We start from the raw sequence: 20,287 nt of genomic DNA, 5'->3' as shown, positions 1-20,287 counted from the left end.
ATTTGAGTACAATATAAAAACGACGACACCTTCTTAATGCCCTATAAAACCAAAAACACTTAGACCGATGAAAGAAAAGAAAACGAAGGCACATTTTAATTTTTGTCCGACAACACAAAAAAACGTTAATGCTTTTCCAATGAAAAAAAAAAGAAAAAAAAAGTATACTTCGTCTGTTAGGAAGGAAAGCCCCCCCCCCCCCCCGAGATTAACTTGAAGGGAGGCCAATTGACTATATTAGTCTCTAGTACGTCATGTAGCAATATTAATTTCCAACATTTAATTATTTGTCTATCGATTTGAAAAAGGTTTGAATTTTCGTACGGCGTACTATTTTTAAATTATGATTTTTTCTAATATGTCCCGTATAATGTGCAATAAGTTTGTATGTACCAATGTTCTTATTGTATGTACCAATGTTTTTCGAATTTGGTTTCGGAAAAGTCTGTTTTTAAAGTACGTCGTATGGTACAACGCGGATCTAAAGTTCGCAATTTACCAAATGGGACAAAAATTTCTGTTGAAAATGAAAGTATTTGGATGTAATGTTGCACATTCCTTTGAACTTATTTTCTTCTATGGGAGGTTTTATTTTGATATTGACATTTAAATTGGCATATTGATATTTAAATGGTGTTGTTTTCTGCTTTGTGACCATATTTAGCTACATGGTTGTTTTGACCACAACGACCCTGATTCACAGTCCTTGATTTAAAAACAAACTGATTGACCTTGTCTCATTTTAATTTGTTAAGCAACTTTTAAAATGAAAAGCCGATTTAACAATGGCTTTTCAAAAGCATGGCTCGTGATGCTTTTGATTTATCAAAGTCATGGCACCGAGTTTAAATAAATACAGCGTGTACGGCTGATTTGATGTATAGAGGAAATCTAGGTGGAAGCAAAGGATCAGCAGGACGTGGAATAGGATGAAGAGAGCTTGTTTTGCAAAATATATAGAAAGCAGGAACTTCATGGAGGGAGTGAAGAGTGAATTTCTAAACAGATATGGGCGGAGGAGGAGCGTGCGCGGTTGTTTGGCCTCAACCATTATTTTTTGTGTAACTTTTCGTCAGTAATAGCAGTAGATTTTTAGATTAGATTACATTTATTTATTACAAAAACGACCTAGTTAAAAATGATCCATAGGTAACCGCCCGTGGGAAGACATAAATGCACTGGCACTGGGTGGTTACCACAAACTAATTCAACATACTTAAAAAATAACTTTTAAATTTCTAAGTAAATTTTAATTTCATTGTCACACATGCTGATGAACATTCACAAAAACACAGAAGAAAAAAAAGAGAAGATATTAACAAAAGAAAATAAATAATAACATAAATCTTCAATCTCTGAATCCCGGTTCCTCACCCCCCTAACAAAAATTCTTTACTTTCTTTTTAAACAAATGCTGGTGTTCAGCCGCCTTAACACTATCTGGGAGGGAATTCCATACCCCCTAGCCCAGATGTTTCATTTGAAATCCAGTATGACTTCCACTCCTATACTCTGTTACCAGATTATTCGCATTACTTGTATAATAATCATGCAAATCACTATTTTGTTGAAAAAAAAAAAAAAAATCTAAAAACACCAATGGGCACACTTCATGAAAACACTGGTAAGTAAAAACCGTAGCCTGTTAGTAACTTGCCCCCATACATCACCTTTAATTTCATAAAACATGCTACTTTATTGTCAGTTTGTTTAACTTACCCCCCCCCTATCAAACAAACTGCCTTATTTTGTAATACCTGTACACGCCTAAAATTACCAAAAAAAATTGCTAGCCCATATAGTGGCTAATAATCACATGATACAGAAGCAATATCACCCGACCCGGTACGAAGTGCTTCAATCGACGTATAATTACAAGGCCTCTTGCAACTTTTGATGCCACAAGATCCCTGTGACGTTTCCAAGACATATTGCAGTCTAGGTAAAAACCTAGATACCTCATTCCTTTAACCTGTTCTAGAGAATTACCAGAAAATAATATTCGCCCACCGAGATCAATGGGCTTACCAATTCGACTAAAAACCATAAAATTTGTCTTTTTTTTACATTAACCGCCAACATACTTAAAGACGTAAACACACTTAAATAATTTAGTACCATATTTACATTATTAATTAACTCGTCCACAAGAAACCCCACGAAAAGAAATAGCAGTGTCATCTGCGAACGAAGTAAGACACGAATCACGAAGGTAAAATCTCATAGTATCTACATAAACCAAATATAAAAGCGAACCCAGCAAAGAACCCTGTGGAACGCCACAATTCACAAGATATGGACTAGAGGTTACACTATCAATTACAACCTTTATTGACCTCCCCTTTAAAAAGAATCAAACCAATTCAAACAAGCCCTTTTAACCCTTAAAAGCTTTAATCTATTTAGTAAAATACTAAAATCAACCGTATCAAATGCCTTTTTAAAATCTATAAAAACAGTGAGAGGTATTTTTCCACTGTCAAGGAACTGATATTAGTATGGTGGATTCCCCTAATGATACACAAGAATTTTGCTTGACAATATTAGCCTACTTGATGTAAGGAACGGCCAATAATCATCCTATTATCCTTAGAGAATGTTAATTTAATCCTTGAAAAGACGTGAAGCTTGTACTTTGCTGCACCTACCAAGCTTAATGTCTGCATGGTAGAGATGCCAAGCTCTTCTCTAGCGGACCGAACCAATACCGAAATGTTCTATTTTGGCTCAATTTGTGGCTAATTTATTCTGTTTTTAGGGCAATGCTGGTGACTCACGTGCAGTAGCTAGTGTGAATGGTAAAGCCCTTCCATTATCAGAAGATCACAAGCCTTACATAGATCGGGAAAGACGACGTATTGAAAACGCAGGAGGCTGGGTAGATTTTGACAGAGTTAATGGAAATCTGGCTCTTTCCAGAGCTCTGGGGGATTTTTCTATGAAGGCCAAAAAGGATCTACCACCACAAGAACAGATAGTAACAGGTATCGTGTACATCTCTCTTATTTTCTTGCTATAGATATAAAATATTCTGGAATAAGAAGTCTATACAGTACTTTGTAAGTTCTTTTCTCTTGGGCTTATCATAGGAACAAGTTTATTGTAGTCTATAGGGTCTCGTTGGAAAGTAATTTCAGTTCCACTTCCCATTTTAGGTCAACCAGTAGACCGTAGTCTTGAGACTACTTTTCGTGTGCTAGTATCCGTCCCCTCTCATAATGTCATGTGTTTGTCTCTCGTATGATGATGTGTTTTTCATTTCCAACAAACTTAAACCTTTTTTTGGCTTACCAATTTTTCAGGGACTTCGAGTTTTTATATCTTTTCTTTTTTTTGTTGCAAGTTTACAAATGATGGGAATGTTTGGAGTGGGCTATGTTTGTCTTTTACCCTCATCGAATTTATAAGGTTTTATTGTCACCCAGCTTTAAAAAAAAAAGCGAAACAAAAACAAGAATCCTTATGAATGAATGAACGAATATATTGACTCAGTAAAGTATGTCACAATAGCAACATGATAATACACCCCAGATTAGAGCAGATCCCGTATATCAAACTATTTTTTACCCCTTGCCCTAGGATATCCCTTAACAAAAGAGATTTTTTAAGTTGAAAAAAAATTCTGATTGTGATTTATTTTTCTAATGGGGTAGCTTTCTCATCTTCAATACTGTTTTGTCTTTGTATTGTCAAGTATGATCTTTTTCACTTTACAGAAAATGCTGGCTGATGTAATAGTCTGCTTAGACACGATATTCATCTGCTTTGTCATCCTAGAAACACTACAGAAGTTTTCAAAATAAAGTTTGATCTTATTTTTCCGATCAAAAAAAAAACTTAACTTAATCTTAGGTGAAGATTCTGATGAAAATTGAGATAAAATATCTCTTTGAAATTTATCAAATTTTATTATGATACCAAGTTTTCGGTTCGGTATCTTTGCCGTTTTTATTTTATTATTATCATTATCATTTTTTTTGAATGTAGTTTTCTTGACCTAGAAGGTTTTCTTTTGCATTTTTCTTCTTAGAATTCTTTCAGTGACTGTTTTATTTAATTTTTAGACAGTTCTATGAATCTGATTTTTAAGTACGCTATTTTAAAAGAGTATCTACTACAAGAAGTTCTATGCTAACAGTAAGCCGTTATTCCTCAAGCTTAGAAAAATATAATTTATTGTAGTATTATAGTGTATCCCAAGCTCGCTTTATCCTTTTGAACTCTTTTCATAACTTGTAGCCTTTACGGCCTCGATTATGGCCCCACATGGCTCTGAATATGGCCCGGTAGTATATTTGGAACTAACAGGGAAAATGAATTTGACACTGTTTTTAAATAGTATTTCGATTACGTTTGAATAGGTTTTCTATGTTTTTTTTTTTAAGGTAAGAACCAAGAATTTTCTTTTCTTGGAAATTTTCTGTATCTTTGCGCAATATCTTCTTAATAGTTTTCAGTCGAACAGTTCGTGGGAACGTAACTGTAAGTAAAGAGCAAGTCGGCTAATAATGTCTGAAAAACTAAAAAATGATATAGGCAGTTCATCTAAAATTATCAAAAGCCATATATTCTTCTTCCCAGTTTCTGAAGCCATAACGCCACGCGGTGGCTTATATGTTCTTAAGGATACACGAAGTCCATATAAAATAGCGTTTGATGACTCGTAGACAACCATTTTCAAGCTGCCTATAACTGAGTTTATTAATTTGAGGCTTCATAAAATTATGTAAAGTGCTGCTGAATTGCATATCAGCTATTGGGCAAGAATCTCTGTGGATGTTTCTCTGATTGGGAGGGGTTTGTGCTGCCAGAGTCCTCAAAAAATGCTTTTTTAGGCACTAATATTCTGATTTTCAGCGTGCTTTCAGATAAATATAGGGGAGATGGGGATGGTTGGAAGAATATCTTCCTTTGCTTCATTCTTTTTGCAGGCTATGCCTAAGCCTACAATATGGGTGCTGGGGAGTGACAGTTCCCCTCTTAATGCAGAACTGTTATAAGATTAACATAAAAGGTTGCGTTCATATGCTTATTTACACACAGGGGGCCGGGGGGGGGAGCATCCCCTTTAAACATAATTTTTAAGAAGAACTTACTTTGAAGATCGTAAAAATGATAGCCCAATTTTTTTTTTGGATATCTCAAATATTTAATTCGCTTCTAATATATTTGATATTTCTGTTTTGAATTTCTCCTCTAATTTCCCTTTACGATTAGAATGATTTTTGAGCTAAGCCTGTTATACGGGTGCTATGGGGTGACAGCTTACATTTTACTGTGGAACTATTCTAAGTGTTGCAACAGAATGGTTATATTTATTTTCTTATCTGTAAATAAGGGCAGGGGTATAGGATATTTTCTAAAAACAATCCCTTGAAAATTGTGAAAGCTATGACCCTAAGATCCTTTTTGATATTTCAGCCCTCCTCCCCTCTCCGAGAAATATTTTAAGGGGTGCACTTTTTCAGGGATAATAACTATTCAGCAGTAATCGAACTATTATTACATGAGTATTAAACTTTAATTAAAAAAAAGGGGTCTAAGGTGGGGAGTCACAGCTTTTCTTGAATTAAGGAGATCCCTCAATCAAATAGTACATAGAAATAAACTGCAACTAAACAGCGATTATTGTCAATAGAAACCAAAACTTCAAGAAAAAAGTTCCAACTACAATGTTTTTGCGTCCACAGAAACTACTATTTATGCTGACCCTGAATGCACAAAATTCTTTAATTGTAAATTTACTCACCAAAAGCTATTAGCATGTGAATTATAGTTTTATTTGCAAATCTATAATCCCTTATAATGTATAATTGTAGAATAAGAGATTAGATAAAAATGGATGGGATGTTGATGAAAATGGAGCAATGAAATTGAGCATGTATGAGCACTAAAGCAATAGTGTATTACAGCTAATTACTTGGTCAAAACAAAAAAAAATATCCTAATTTAGTAACTGAGATAAATGAGCACTTGAACAAGGTTACTCACCTTACTCATCCATCCAATCACCTAGGACAAAACAGTAAATCCATACAAATAGTCCAAAAATCATGTCTAAAATAGAGCAAGTTTAACATTAATAAGTGTAAATCATTGTCCCAAAACCAAGACAAAGCAATGTGAGATGAGCCTAAAAAATATTATTTTTTTCCAGAAAAAGAGAGCCACGTATGCGTTTCGGGCACATCTTTGGTATTTTGTCCCGCAAGACAGTAAAATTAGCGGAAACAGTGCCGAAATACTATCTATAAAAATCGAGAAATTTTGATAATGGTATTCATCTGGCCTCCCAGTCGAAGAGGTCATACTGGCGTAGTATACCTCTCTTCCTTAAACATGCTGTTAGTTCATGAAATATGTACTGTTATTATATACCGTTTATCCGATAAAACTGGTGTGCAGAAGCTAGTTGGATGGAGGACGGCGGTATCTTTTATGAGGAGGAGGCACCTCAGGCCTCAAAAGTGTTTCTAAGCCCACATTCTTGAACTTTTCGCATGGCACATGCTTTAGATGAATCAGATGAAAATTCACATTAATATAGATGTAACCTGTAACCTCCTTCATCTCGAAAAATATTTGTTGGAATCAAACATGTTTTCAGTAAAGCACTAGTAAAACTTCAGCGTTAAGAAAGGGGAGGGTTGTATACTGCCTCATATTTCGGATAACTCCTTTTCGTTTTAAGTTTTAATGTCGCCGTTTATTTTCATTTGAGATAGAAACTTTTGATTTAATACTATCAAAGATCCACCATCCTTTTAATGAAGGATTATTTTCTCATTTTATACTCGAATGAATTTTTTTTTAGGAATAATATATGTAATTAAATGGACCAATATCCCTCCTGGAATTTTATATATATAAAAAAAAATCCAATATTTGAAAGTTTGTAATTCAAAACAAGAACTATCACAGGTTTTTTGGTTGATTTACCCCCATATGACAAAATATATTATGGCCGGAAGATTTTCCCTCTTAAATTTACTAAATTTGAAGATAGGTGAGTCAGTAGATTAGAGCCCAATAACCTCTGATAATGGTCTTTACAGTTCCAACGATGATGAATTCAGTTCTATTCTGATGAAAATGGTAATGATTTTGATCGTATCAAATACGTTGTTAAAAATATCCCCTCATAAGCTTTTAATCTATTAATTTTCTTCAACTAATCGTTTCCCCCCCTCCGAACTATGGCAATTGTTTATTGATTGCTTCTTATTTAAATTATTGCCGAAGGATTTATGTAAATAGTTTTGGTCACACATTAAACCTCAAATATATAAAAGGCAAGTCTGAAACAGAACATAAATTTAATAAACCCAAATCAAAATTAAGATTTGGATGGCGTTTTCGAACTAAAAATCCGGATGTTAAGTTTTCTGAATGAGTGTCTCGAGCAGTGGCGGATCTAGGGGAGAGGCGAGGGGGGCACGTGCCCCCCCTAACGTAGTCTAAAGTAGTCTAGTTTACTTAATTAACCGAAGCTTGCGTTAATTAAACTTGCTCATAACTCAAGTTTATCGGATCAACTTATTTTGCGCCCCCCCCCCCAAAAAAAAATATTCCTGGTTCCGCCTCTGGTCTCGATCCAAGCTGATTTTCCAACCTTGAAACGCCCAAATTGGCATTTACGGACTCGTCTTGTTAATTTGGAAAGAAATAGATCTTTTATTAGTCATCAGCTGACTCTTTTTGATGGGCCTTTTCTTGCTCAACAACACAGTTCATATATTATCCAGTATGATCATTCTCTATCTCACCCATTATAAAAACCCGGACCGGGGTGCGAGTGCTCCGGAGAACGTTTTGGCAGATATAAACATGTTAGACATGCTAGACAGGTTAGTCTGTTTCTGACTGTTTCCATCAAAGTGCATTGAAACAAACGGAAATAAAGCTAATGCAGAAACAAGCTAGACAAGCGAGACAAGCTAAGGCAGAAATAAGTGGGAGGAGCTTTTTGTTCACGAAGACCAGAAATGATCTGCGATAAGCTTTCTGGTATATTCTGTCTACTGTGCTCAACAAATTTGTAGGCTAGATTTTTTCCTCTTGGTTTTTGTAGCAAGGGATTGTAGGGGCAGATCTATAGCAAAATCTTGGGGGAGGTTCAATATGACATGGGCACCAATGATCGAAATCTGGGGGGGGGGGGGGCAATTTGAAATAGGCCATTCAAATAGTTACCATGTTCCTTGTTATTTATGCTATTTTCTTCGTTCATACCCCCCCCCCTTGTGTTTTATTAACCAATTTAAATAATTTATAAATTCTGCTAGTTTTAACTATTTTTTTTTGACAAATAATTATTTCCTCTTGGTAGGATCCCATAAATGTAATTAAAACCATAGGTTTCTGCACATAACTAGAAATTGCACTAAACCCAGGGGGAAGTCTCTGCCCTGCCCCTCCCAAATAAATCTTTCACTGAGCAGAGCCGTTTTGCATTCTGCTGCCAAAAGAAAGTATCATCCTAGAAAAGAATATATAGCTTGAAAGAAAAAAAATAAATTTTGTTTTGCTTTTGTTTATTGTCTTGAATCTAATTTTTGGAAATCTTTGTTTTATCTGTGGGCTGAAAATGCTGGGTTGCCTATATCAGCATCTGTAAATCTCTCAATAAGGAACAACTTTCAGTTGATCCCAGGTTTTGGAATCGATTGACGTAAATTCTCTTTTTCCTAGAAGTTCATTATTTGGCATCTACATACTAAAAATTAAGAATTAAATTAATAATTGAAAATTAAGAAAACAACTTTTTTAATAACATTTCTATGCAACAATAAAAAATTTCCCATTATTCCTTATGGATGTCTTAGGTTTAAAATTTGTGCATCTCTTTATTTTGCAGTGGAATTTCCCCGGAAGTCAAATAAAGTTGAATCATAAATTAACCTTTGCATTTGCTCGGAAAAGCCAAAATATAATGGAAATATTTTTTTCTTGGATAAATGAATTATCCTTTTTCTACTCAGCACTTATTGCTAACGTCTGTATTTCAAATGCAGGTCTTGTGAAGGTTTCTTCTTTTTGCTTTTTCCCATTGTGTTTTCTACAGTCGTGGAAACTTATTTCTTCATGGCAATGTTCGTTATGAACAAATATGAGGTAAAACAAGTGACTTAGCTGTTGCAAGCCATCCAGTTTTTCTTTCTTAATAACGACAATTTCTTTTTTAGAAATCTTTTTACCGAACAATATAGAGTCGAGTCTAGCTTGAACAAGGCTTTAAAATGAGAAAGGTAATGAAACTACAATGCAAATAGAAACCTAACAGTACAAGTTTCTGTGCGTAATTTTTTTTAATGAAAAACAAAATAATAAAAAAAAACGACAAAGAATAAGCTGCATTTTAATTAAAAGAAAAACAGCAGAAAGATAAAAAATGCATCTAAACAAACAAATGTCTATCGTTAAATGTACTGAAAGCAGGATGAAATGCTCCTCTGGTAAAAAAAAAAAGAAAAAAATCGTATCATCGTGAATTATGTATAGTTTATTCGTCAGTTATGATCGACACTTTATTCTTTATATTAACACTGTCCAACTTTGCAAAGTAAACGGATTGTCTTCTATCATGAGTGTATCTGAATGAACTGACTTGAATAGTTGGAAGTGCCAAGCAACAGGACCAAAGGCTCTTTTTGGCGAAAAAGCTGCACAGTGTGAATTGACGGTATCAAATATAGAACAATGAGCACTATCTTCCATTTCTCTGTATTTCTCTTTGTTTTGAAATGCTCATCTAGGTTCAAGTGCTCCTAAAGTATAAATTACTCCAAGTGCTCCTCTAGGATAAAGTACAAACTGGAGAATATCAACCGACAGTCATCCAGTTAGGGACAACAAACAAATTATCTTCTGTTTTTGTGTATTTTTCTTTGTCTTGCAATGCTCCTCTCGGATGAAATGCTCCTCAACGTAAAAAACTGCACAATACCTATCGAAATTGTCTAATTTGGTACAGTAAATGATTTATCTTTTGTTTCTGTGTATTGCTCTTAGTTTTGAAACGCTCCTTTAGGATGAATTGCTTCTCAGAGTCAAGTGCTCCTCTCGGATGAAATACTCCTCAACGTAAAAAAAAACTGTACAATACCAATCGAAATGATCTAATTTGGTACAATAAATGATCTGCTTTTGTTTCTGTATATCGCTCTTAGTTTTGAAACGCTCCTCTAGGATGAATTGCTTCTCAGAGTCAAGTGCTCCTCTCGGATTAAATACTCCTCAACGTAAAAAAAAACTGTACAATACCAATCGAAATGATCTAATTTGGTACAATAAATGATCTGCTTTTGTTTCTGTGTATTGCTCTTAGTTTTGAAACGCTCCTTTAGGATGAATTGCTTCTCAGAGTCAAGTGCTCCTCTCGGATGAAATACTCCTCAACGTAAAAAAAAACTGTACAATACCAATCGAAATGATCTAATTTGGTACAATAAATGATCTGCTTTTGTTTCTGTATATCGCTCTTAGTTTTGAAACGCTCCTCTAGGATGAATTGCTTCTCAGAGTCAAGTGCTCCTCTCGGATTAAATACTCCTCAACGTAAAAAAAACTGCACAGTACCAATCGAAATTATCTAATTTGGTACAATAAATGATTTGTCTTTTGTTTCTGTGTATTGCTCTTAGTTTTGAAACACTCCTCTAGGAAGAATTGCTTCTCAGAGTCAAGTGCTCCTCTTGGATGGAAAATACTCCTCAACGTTAAAAAACAAACTGCACAATACCAATTGAAATTATCTAATTTGGTACAATAAATGATTTTTCTTTTGTTTCTGTGTATTGCTCTTAGTTTTGAAATGCTCATCTAGGATGAATGGCTTCTCAGAGTCAAGTGCTCCTCTCGGATGAAATACTCCTCAACGTAAAAAAAACTGCACAATACCAATCGAAATTATCTAATTTGGTACAATAAATGATTTGTCTTTTGTTTCTGTGTATTGCTCTTAGTTTAGAAACACTACTCTAGGAAGAATTGCTTCTCAGAAAAAGTGCTCCTCTTGGATGAAAATACTCCTCAACGTTAAAAAACAAACTGCACAATACCAATCGAAATGATCTAATTTGGTACAATAAATGATCTGCTTTTGTTTCTGTGTGTCGCTCTTAGTTTTGAAACGCTCCTCTAGGATGAATTGCTTCTCAGAGTCAAGTGCTCCTCTCGGATGAAATGCTCCTCAACGTAAAAAACTGCACAGTACCAATCGAAATTATTTAATTTGGTACAATAAATGATTTGTCTTTTGTTTCTGTGTATTGCTCTTAGTTTTGAAACACTCCTCTAGGAAGAACTGCTTCTCAGAGTCAAGTGCTCCTCTTGGATTAAAATGCTCCTCAACGTTAAAAAACAAACTGCAAAATACCAATTGAAATTATCCAATTTGGTACAATAAATGATTTGTCTTTTGTTTCTGTGTATTGCTCTTAGTTTTGAAACGCTCATCTAGGATGAATTGCTTCTCAGAGTCAAGTGCTCCTTTCGGATGAAATACTCCTCAACGTAAAAAAAAACTGCACAATACCAATCGAAATTATCTAATTTGGTACAATAAATTATTTGTCTTTTGTTTCTGTTTATTGCTCTTAATTTTGAAACGCTCCTCTAGGATGAATTGCTTCTCAGAGTCAAGTGCTCCTCTTGGATGAAATGCTCCTCTAGATTAAAACTAAAACCGCAGAATTTCAATTGACAGAGTATTCCGCTCGGTACAATGCACGAATTGTCTTCTGTTTCTATATATTACTTTTGCTTTGAAATTCGGTACAATAGACGATTTGTCATCTCTTATTATGTATTTCTCTTTGTTTTTAAGGTGATCCTGACGTGACCATTCATGAAAAGACAGAGGACTGGGAATTTGTTATACTTGCCTGTGATGGCATTTGGGATGTAGTCAGTAGTCAGGTATGAAATATTATTGTATAAGTAATTGAATGGAGGGGTATAGGTAGAAACAATTTTGCAAGAAATAGAATGTTTAGTTTTTATATTGGTTTATAAAACAGATGGGAAGAATCTTCAATAAATATTAAATTTGTATTTTGTAATAATGGCCTGGAGTGCAGAAGAACCGTCAATTAAGCTATCTTTTCAGTTCTCCTATTTCCATATGTGAGATTAGGCTGTATGGAAACGTTAAAATGGTCGTATTGTTCTAACACGGGCGTATTCTATGCTAGCTTTCACACTAATATTTCTTTCTATGTTATTGAGTGTTTTTAAGGTTGTCTTTTAAGTTTGAGACGTTTCCTCACTATGTTGGATGTATTTTCAGTATATGATATTTATTATTACTTCCTAGTTCACTTAATATTACTTTATGGTTTAGCCCAGCAAATAGTTTTTTTTTCTTCATGTTTTTGTGTTTTAGAAATTTAAAGTAATTTTCCAAGAATACGTCACCTTTTCTGTGAAAGGGCCATCTTATCATTGGCGCGTGAAGGCTCTTTAAACGCTGGAATAAAACGCTACGTCCGTCTATTTCCTCAAAAATCCACGGGCGTATAAATCCTGTCAATGTTGTACAGGATTTAGAGTTTGGTAGGTTAATGATATTAGGTAAAAATCGTTAGTTAAAGTGCAAAACATTAAAAAGCCTTTAATAGATGTAAAAAGAGTAACTACTTATTTGCGAAAAATATAATATATACTTTTTTCTGAGCTATCATTTCCTATACTTTTGATATTTTGTTAGGGCATAAATACTTCAAGGGCGTTTCGATTGGCCAAAGCTACATTCTTGGTTCTTTTCTCTTTTCTTGTTCCTTCTTTCACCTATTCTATAATCCTGAATTGAGGATTAGTTCTGTCCCAGAAGCGACAGCTCTGATTTTATGGCAGGCTAAGAATTTTTTGCTTTCCATAGTCAAGGATTGTAATGATGGGGACTTTTGTAGTTTTCATATTATATCAATATACTATATATATTATAACAATATATCAATATACTCTTTTAGTCTTGGTCTTAGTAGTTTTTTATTTGATATTCTTTTAGTTTGACATTTGCCACCAAAATTTATTTTGTTTGTTCCCTGCATTGGTTTGACCGTAAAAAAAAAAAAAAAACTCCCCACAAGAATTTTAATATTGAGAATAATTATTCTAATCTATAGTTTAATTCAATCCAATACAAATCTAAATACAAGGAAAGTTATTTTGAAATGTGTATTTTGTTCTTGAATATGAATGAAAGACATCTATATGTACTCTCGTAAAATATTTAAGGTTGGGGATTTCGCTTTTAAAAATTTAGTTTCGCTTTTCAAAATAAAAACTTTTTTTTCCATCTTAGGTTTATTCATGCCTGATAACTATTTTTCTTACGATCTCTCTTTTAGTTGTTTCAGAATTATGATAATTACGAAATTTTTGACATTTTGTGCAAAGTTTCACCATTGTTGCCACACTGAACCTTGGGAAAATAAGCGCAAACTAGTTCGGTAAATTTGAATATACTTTTCGCTTGTAAAAATTTAAACATAGACTGTCTTTTTGTTCCCAGGGTTAAACACATGGTATTTGAAACCAGTTTACTACCCCAAGGTTCGTGCTTCTTTCTACAAGTGCTATTAGGCTATGAAACAAAAAATTGCATCGTCTCTCAAATTTTCATCTTGGTGTCTGGAGTGAAAAATCGAATTTAATATTCGTTCTTTACATAGTAAAGATTAAGTGATAAAAATGATGTTTTCGGAATCAGAAGAAACTAAGGACCTGAATTAAGTTAAAACTCAAAGGGATAAATATAACAAAATACTATAATTGGTCTTTCTAAAAATATGTTCTTGTAGGTAAATCAATAAACTGTGAAGTGTTCTATCTAGAATAATTTTAACAATAACAATATTAATACATAGCTTATATTTTTAACTATTCAATGACATCTAGGTTTCTTTTCAATTCCTATTTCATAACAAGATGTTAAGGTTATATTCTTACATGATTTTCCTCATTGAATCACTGTCCACTACTGTCCACTAATGACAGTGTTTGTCTTTTACCACAACATTCAGGAATTTTACAGTATCATGAGCTCCATGGTGATATGTTTTTTTGTTCATGTTCTGCTGATTTTTCACACACGTTCCTCATTTTCAAACTTGGCACTCGCTAAGCATTAAAATAACATAACTGCATATGAATGTCTTTTTCATTAAATATTGAGTTAGTGTTTTCCTAATTTTTGAAGATGTATATAAATGTCTAAATTTCTACTTTAACAATTTAAAGAATCGGATTTCCTTTTACTGTTCTGGGTACTTTAAATCTATATACTCAATAGTGAGGCGCTTCTGATTAGCAAACTACTCGCCGAAGTGGTATCTAATTCACTTTTTGTCTCTAGGAAGCCGTAGATTTCGTCCGAAATCATTTATCCAGCGGAACCCAGGAGCCAGAAGAAATTTGTGAGGCGTTGATGGATCATTGTTTAGCCCCTGATAGTCAGCTTGGTGGAATTGGTTATGATAACATGAGCGTTATAATTGTGTGTTTTTTACCCCCTGCTGATACGGTGGAGGCTTCCTACAAATTGCTTGTGGAAAAATGCGGTAAAGCCAAGTCAGGTGATGAGGAAGATGAAAGTGCGGAGTGACAAAAGGACCTCAAACTTTAAATATTGTTTTATTACCTCGGAACAGGAAATAATGGTGTGTACTGCGCCTAACCGTTTGACCTTTTTGTTTTTACTATGTTTTATTTTTTTGTCTGCATTGAGATCTCGGGTAATTTCTAAATAAGCAGGTTAGTGTGTCAATTTAGTGCTCATAAAACTAATTTTATACTCACACTTCGTATCAGTGAAGGTTCGACTCGTCAAAGAACGGTGGTTAAAAAGCCTACTAAATATAAGGATTAATGACAAAATATGCCCCACAAGAGTTTGTTGATATTTGACTTATAATGATTGATAATTTGGATTTTTAAAATCTAATTTGACAAATCATGTACTTATACAAGGGGGCTGGACACCCCTTCCGTGCAAGGAATTTCATAATCTGTATCATAAATTTTAACTTTCTTTTATTTTGTTCTAAATAGGGAGATTAACAGGTATATTTAGTGCTTATAAAACGGATTTTTCTTTTTACTCAAAAAGGAGGGTTTAGAAAATGGAATGGATATTTTAATTTAATTTATTTTGCAAATATTTTGCAAATTTATTTTGATTTGGTTTGTTTTGTCCCTTCTCGTTTTTAATAAATAAACGAAGCTGTGCAAAAAGTTTTCAACAAATTTTCAAAAAATTACTCTTAAATTCTTAAGTTCATCCGTTTAAATTTGGATAGCTCAAACCAATTCAACATTCAAAGACCACCAGCGTCGAATCTCCAGCATTCTTATTGGGGGGGGGGAGGGGGCAAGAAGGGTCCATATCCAGATAGTCAAGGGGCATGGGATATATAAGTTTTTTTTTCCGCATTATTGGCTCCCTTGCCCCCTCAAACGAAGCCCCTGAAGACCACTACAAACAATTCATCGCAGTACAAAGCCACCTGATCCCGCCAAAACTCCAATTTTCTTCCCCCCTTCTATTTGAAGTTTCATGTATTGCTCATGAGAATGAAACTCCCACTTCCTCTAAACCTGTTTCTATGTTTGTCTATCTGGTTTGAGGACGTCCTCTTTCGTTTTGTTTCAGTTGGATTGATAATTTTATGGTAGGCTGATCATCCTTCATTCATAAAATGTGTATGAACCACCTTTGCCTTTCTTTTATGATAGATCTAGACACTGCAGTCGAACCATAGTTCCCACTGACTTTAGAGCTTCTGTTGCCATTATTGACCTTTTACGAAAAAATATATTCAAATCACCATTTCAGATTCCGGAAGGTAACCTTTCCACCTCCAAATGTGCTCCGATTTAAAATTGTTCCTTCTCCACACGGACTATCTCTAATCGGAACTATCCCACGTCCAAAACTGCTGATTTATACTGAAACTTTTTGAAGTTTTCAAATAGCCATTGTGCAAAATAATAAGAGAATAACAAAAGCGATATTTGGGAAATATGTCATCGAAGTCCCTTTAAAATCGGTTTCAGCATAAAATTTCGTGCTCCTTAGACTCCAAATCCATTTTTGATCATAGATTCGCTTTAGTTGTAGCCCATCTGGAGGTAAGATTACTTTAATTGGAGTGTATTTGAGACAGGATAGTTTCATTCTAGTGTCGTGAAATGTGCAAATTCAGATTTCCATATTAAATATTTTAAAAATTTATTTCTAGCAGTAATATTTTTTATTCCTAGATGGCCTCTCCGTAACTCAATGTTTCAAGCCTAAAGCGCTCTATTTGAAATTATTATATTCTCTGCGTTATATACAAAAGCTCTGAAGATATGAAAAGATCTTTTGCTGTCTGTTTTCTTCTCATTGATTTGCTCATAAAAAACTCAATCAACTTAATAACATGGGCGATACTAATAGCGTCAAAGACTTCTTCGATTCTTTGTCTATTTATTTTATCTATCTGTTTATTTATCCTGGAAAAAAAAAATTGTTAGAACAAACCGTAGCGATAATTTAGCTTTTAAAAAATTGATAACTTTTTAGGCGGTGAAAATAAGATTTTACGAAAGTCTTGAATTCACGTAAACTCAAAGTCTATTTCTTTTTAATCTTGTTTGAAGGTTTGGAGAATATAATGCCTAATCTATATGTAATTTTATTTGGTTTCAAACCGTTACATTTTCTACCTTTTCAAATGTGATACAAGCGTAACAGAATCAAACATTTATTTCTGAGTCATACAATGGTCCATTGAGAGTCATACAAAGAGTCTTTTTCTTCTTCTTCTTGTTTGATTGTTTAGAAACAATAGTGCATGATTTCCTTTTAATTTCTTTTTTTTTCAAACCGTTACATTTTATGCCTTTTTCAAAAATAACACAAGCGAAACAGAATCACACATGTTTTTCTGAGTCATACAATGCAAGATAATTACGGGAAGATATAAAACTGAATTGTCATAAAAATGACGTAATTCAGTAAAATTTTTTAGCTGGCCTATAGTGATTTTATATTGGGAAACACCTTTTGAACCCAAATTTGATCCAAATCTGTAAGGTGATCCCGAAACTTTGCATTAATTAGCTATTTACAAATTGTTCGAAGATTGTTTTTTTTTTCTATTTGAAATTGCTGCTGTATTTTTGAATAAAAAGAAATGTGACTGCATGAATGAATCCACTGGATAATCTGAAATTGTCAAGAACTCAATTTTGCCATAACAATAAGTGATTTAACTGGTCTTGCCTAGTGCTTCTGAATTTTAATCTCATTAGGTGATTCACCGGGGCTACCCTCTGCCAAAACCTAGTATCCAAACAACAGTTTGATTTCTGGTTAGGGATGGACGTCGCCTAATCTTGACAGGGCTAGTCCAAAGGCGAAGTACGAATTTTTTTTTATCTGTTACAAATTTCGAGACACAAATACAACCCAGTAGCAGCAAAGGTAAAAAAAACAAACAAAAAAACAAATCAGATTTCACCAGTTCTCCGTAGCCAAAACGTAGTACAGACATGTTGGAATTACAAAACCTGTTATCCACGTACAGCTGGAGCCGTATTGACAAAGATGGGAAAAACAGGGTCATTCAAAACGTAGTGAGGAAATTTCGTGTCTTCATCTATTTCTTCCATCCAAAATGATAAAAATCACTGTTTTGCGATCTTTTCGGAAGCTCGAAAAATGCAGATGCTAAGGTTTTGGCGAGGTAAATCCGATTTTAGTCAGTCAAGTTTTGTAGAATAGCTTCAATTTATAAGTTTCAGTGAGGGAGAACAATTTTAAAGCAAATAAACCGAGTTTTGAAGCTGATGATAAAATCCAACGAGGTACGACATATGGGAGGGGCTTTTGGCCCGTGAATTAAATGAAATATAATGTTACATAAGAAAAGTGTTTATTTTACGATAACCGAAATCATTGTTGATAAGTGTGATTCAAGAAGTATCTCATCAATAATTTCTTTGAGAAGAAATAATCATAAAATTGTTTAGATTTTTCTTTTCATAAACGACGGAAATCTTTAGCGAAAGAAAAAACTTCCATTCATTAGAAATTCAAGAAAAAGCTTAACATTGAAAAAAACCTAGTTGCTTATTTTTGGTGTTTTAAGGATCTGCTTAAGCTGGTGCAAAGCCTTATTGCCTTCTTCACTAAAACATCGGCAAAACTAAAAAAATTGTGGTATTGGCCATTCAATTTACCAAAAAAAACATGTGGTTATTATAAAACATTTGAAAAAAACCTGCTGCCATTATGGAACCTCTCAAAAACCTTGTGTGATATTTCTGCTGTTAAAGACTATCTTTATGATTCGTAGTAAACCTTTCTAACAAATTTGAAGAATCTACTTGGCTATTAGTTTATAATTTATTCATTTTAAAGATTTTTTTATTCCCGTCACAAAATCTGTTCTCTGTTTATTGCTATAAAACAGGCGCCGAGGCCTTTCTAATTTTTCAGTCACTTTTTTATTTACTAGAAGCCACTGGATTCAAAATCGTAGAATCTTTTTTTTTTACTGCTAGTAAATTGTAGTGTAAGATTGTGACAATTGGGTATCGACAGATCTATATTGAAGTCAACTGTCTGCTGAAAATTTTACGTCAATTATACGCGGCTTTTTGCTGCTTTATATAGGGAGTACTAGCTGTCAATTTAATTGTTCTTATCCGGCTTTCACGTGTTTACCTTTCTATTGAAATACTGGAATAAACTAGCTAATTTAATATTCATTTATCAACGTTTTTAAGGTCTAGTTCTAAATATCAAAGATGCAGCTTACCCCAGGATGAAATCTGCACAGATGCAAGCCTGAAAGGGGAAGAGGGAGGACAAATCCATAACGCCAAATTATTATCTCTTCACCCCTCCCTCTTTCCCTAAATTAATCTAAAGAACCTGCCTGACTTTCTGGAAATTCAGACCCTAAACTTGCTTCTTAGGCATCAGAACCCTCAGAGGGATTAAAAAAAAACAGGCCTGATATTTAATTTTCATATACCACCCACCACCCCACAAGGGGTGTATATACGTTGTCATATACCCATCCCCACCCTTGTCCTAATCGATAAAGATTGGACCTATGGGCTAATTTAGGGTTGCAGCCTGTGTTGCCAGTTATGTCGCATTTTGCGGCATTACGCAGCGATTCTGAGAGAAATTCTTCATAAAATTTTGATCATGCCGCACGCAGCGACTTTGCCGCGAAATGGCTTTTTATGACACATTTGTTCACGTATGTGAAATTTGTCCAACTTTAAGTTTCTTATCTATGCAAATGATTTTGTTGCATAAATTGGGAATTTCAAAGATGCGTCCGACTCGTTTCGCGGAACTCAACTACGGACTTTAATTAATTACCCGTCGGCGGTCGGAAGCTTGATCCCTGGGAGGCCAGTGTGTTCGACGGGGGTTGAGTTATTATTGCGGGTTTGACGAAAATTTGGCGTTTGAGTTTCTCAGTTCATCTCATGACTTCATGACCTCTGTCAGCTCAGCCCAAGTGTTTTCAAGTTAGCAATAAGGACAAACAGACTTGTCTTATTTCACAGGATTGTCTGATGGTATTGATGGTAAGTAGTAACTATATTTAAGTAGCCTAGGTGTCGTAAGATCCGTTGTTAGCTAAAATGTGGGGGGGGGGGGGTATTTATAGACTGCCTGGTCATTTTTAACGACTGTTTTATGCAGACAAAAATTAATATTGTTTACAAAACACGACGGTGTTGACAAAAATTCGGCTGATTTTAAGAAAAATATACTGTTTCCAAGTAAACAATTAACTGTTTTCACGAAAAATAGAGCTGCTACGCGTTGAATTGGCTAATTTTTAAAGACGGGCCGACCATATTTGGGGGGGGGGCGCCTCCCACCTAGTCGTGATGGCCCAGAATTGAATCAGGGCAGAAAGAGTTTATTGAGCCAAAAAGTACTGGCCTATCCTCGGGGGTGGTCGGGTTCTATGATCTGTTTTCTGTTTACCAAAATGCGTATTTTAACTAGTTGCCAGTTCGTTACTTTATCATTTCAAAATTAGAATTCATCATATGGCATCAACGAGAGATGTAGTTCTTACCGAAAGTTTTGAAAACCCATTTCTCACTAGAAGACATCATCAAAATTACGATGATGAGACAGCTAAGAAATATTATTTTTTTCAAAACTAAAAATTTCCTTGTTAGCACTTGTCGACTGCGTCCAGCCTTTCTACTCTCCGACATGGCTGGCTGGACGCATTATATATGATGACGGAATGTG

The 20,287-nt window shown here is 34.4% G+C and overlaps 1 protein-coding gene across 2 annotated transcripts in view; it reads left to right on the top strand.

Moving 5' to 3' along the window:
• Window positions 1–16,237, top strand: part of LOC148945363 (putative protein phosphatase 2C T23F11.1) — a 54,004-nt gene extending 37,767 nt beyond the window's left edge. For both annotated transcript variants that reach the window (XM_089099563.1, XM_089099564.1), the window contains exons 5-7: window positions 2,759–2,984; window positions 11,828–11,919; window positions 14,360–16,237. In XM_089099563.1, the coding sequence (XP_088955689.1) occupies window positions 2,759–2,984; window positions 11,828–11,919; window positions 14,360–14,608 (567 nt within the window). In that variant the 3' untranslated portion in view covers window positions 14,609–16,237. The remainder of the gene's footprint in view (window positions 1–2,758; window positions 2,985–11,827; window positions 11,920–14,359) is intronic.
• Window positions 16,238–20,287: the final 4,050 nt, after the last annotated feature.

This window comes from Artemia sp. Qi Xiang Cuo, chromosome 13 (genome assembly GCF_049724085.1).
Source record: "Artemia sp. Qi Xiang Cuo chromosome 13, ASM4972408v1, whole genome shotgun sequence".
Classification (NCBI taxonomy): domain Eukaryota; kingdom Metazoa; phylum Arthropoda; class Branchiopoda; order Anostraca; family Artemiidae; genus Artemia; species Artemia sp. Qi Xiang Cuo.
Note: the sequence above shows the minus strand (reverse complement) of the source record. Positions and strands in the feature narration are given on the sequence as shown.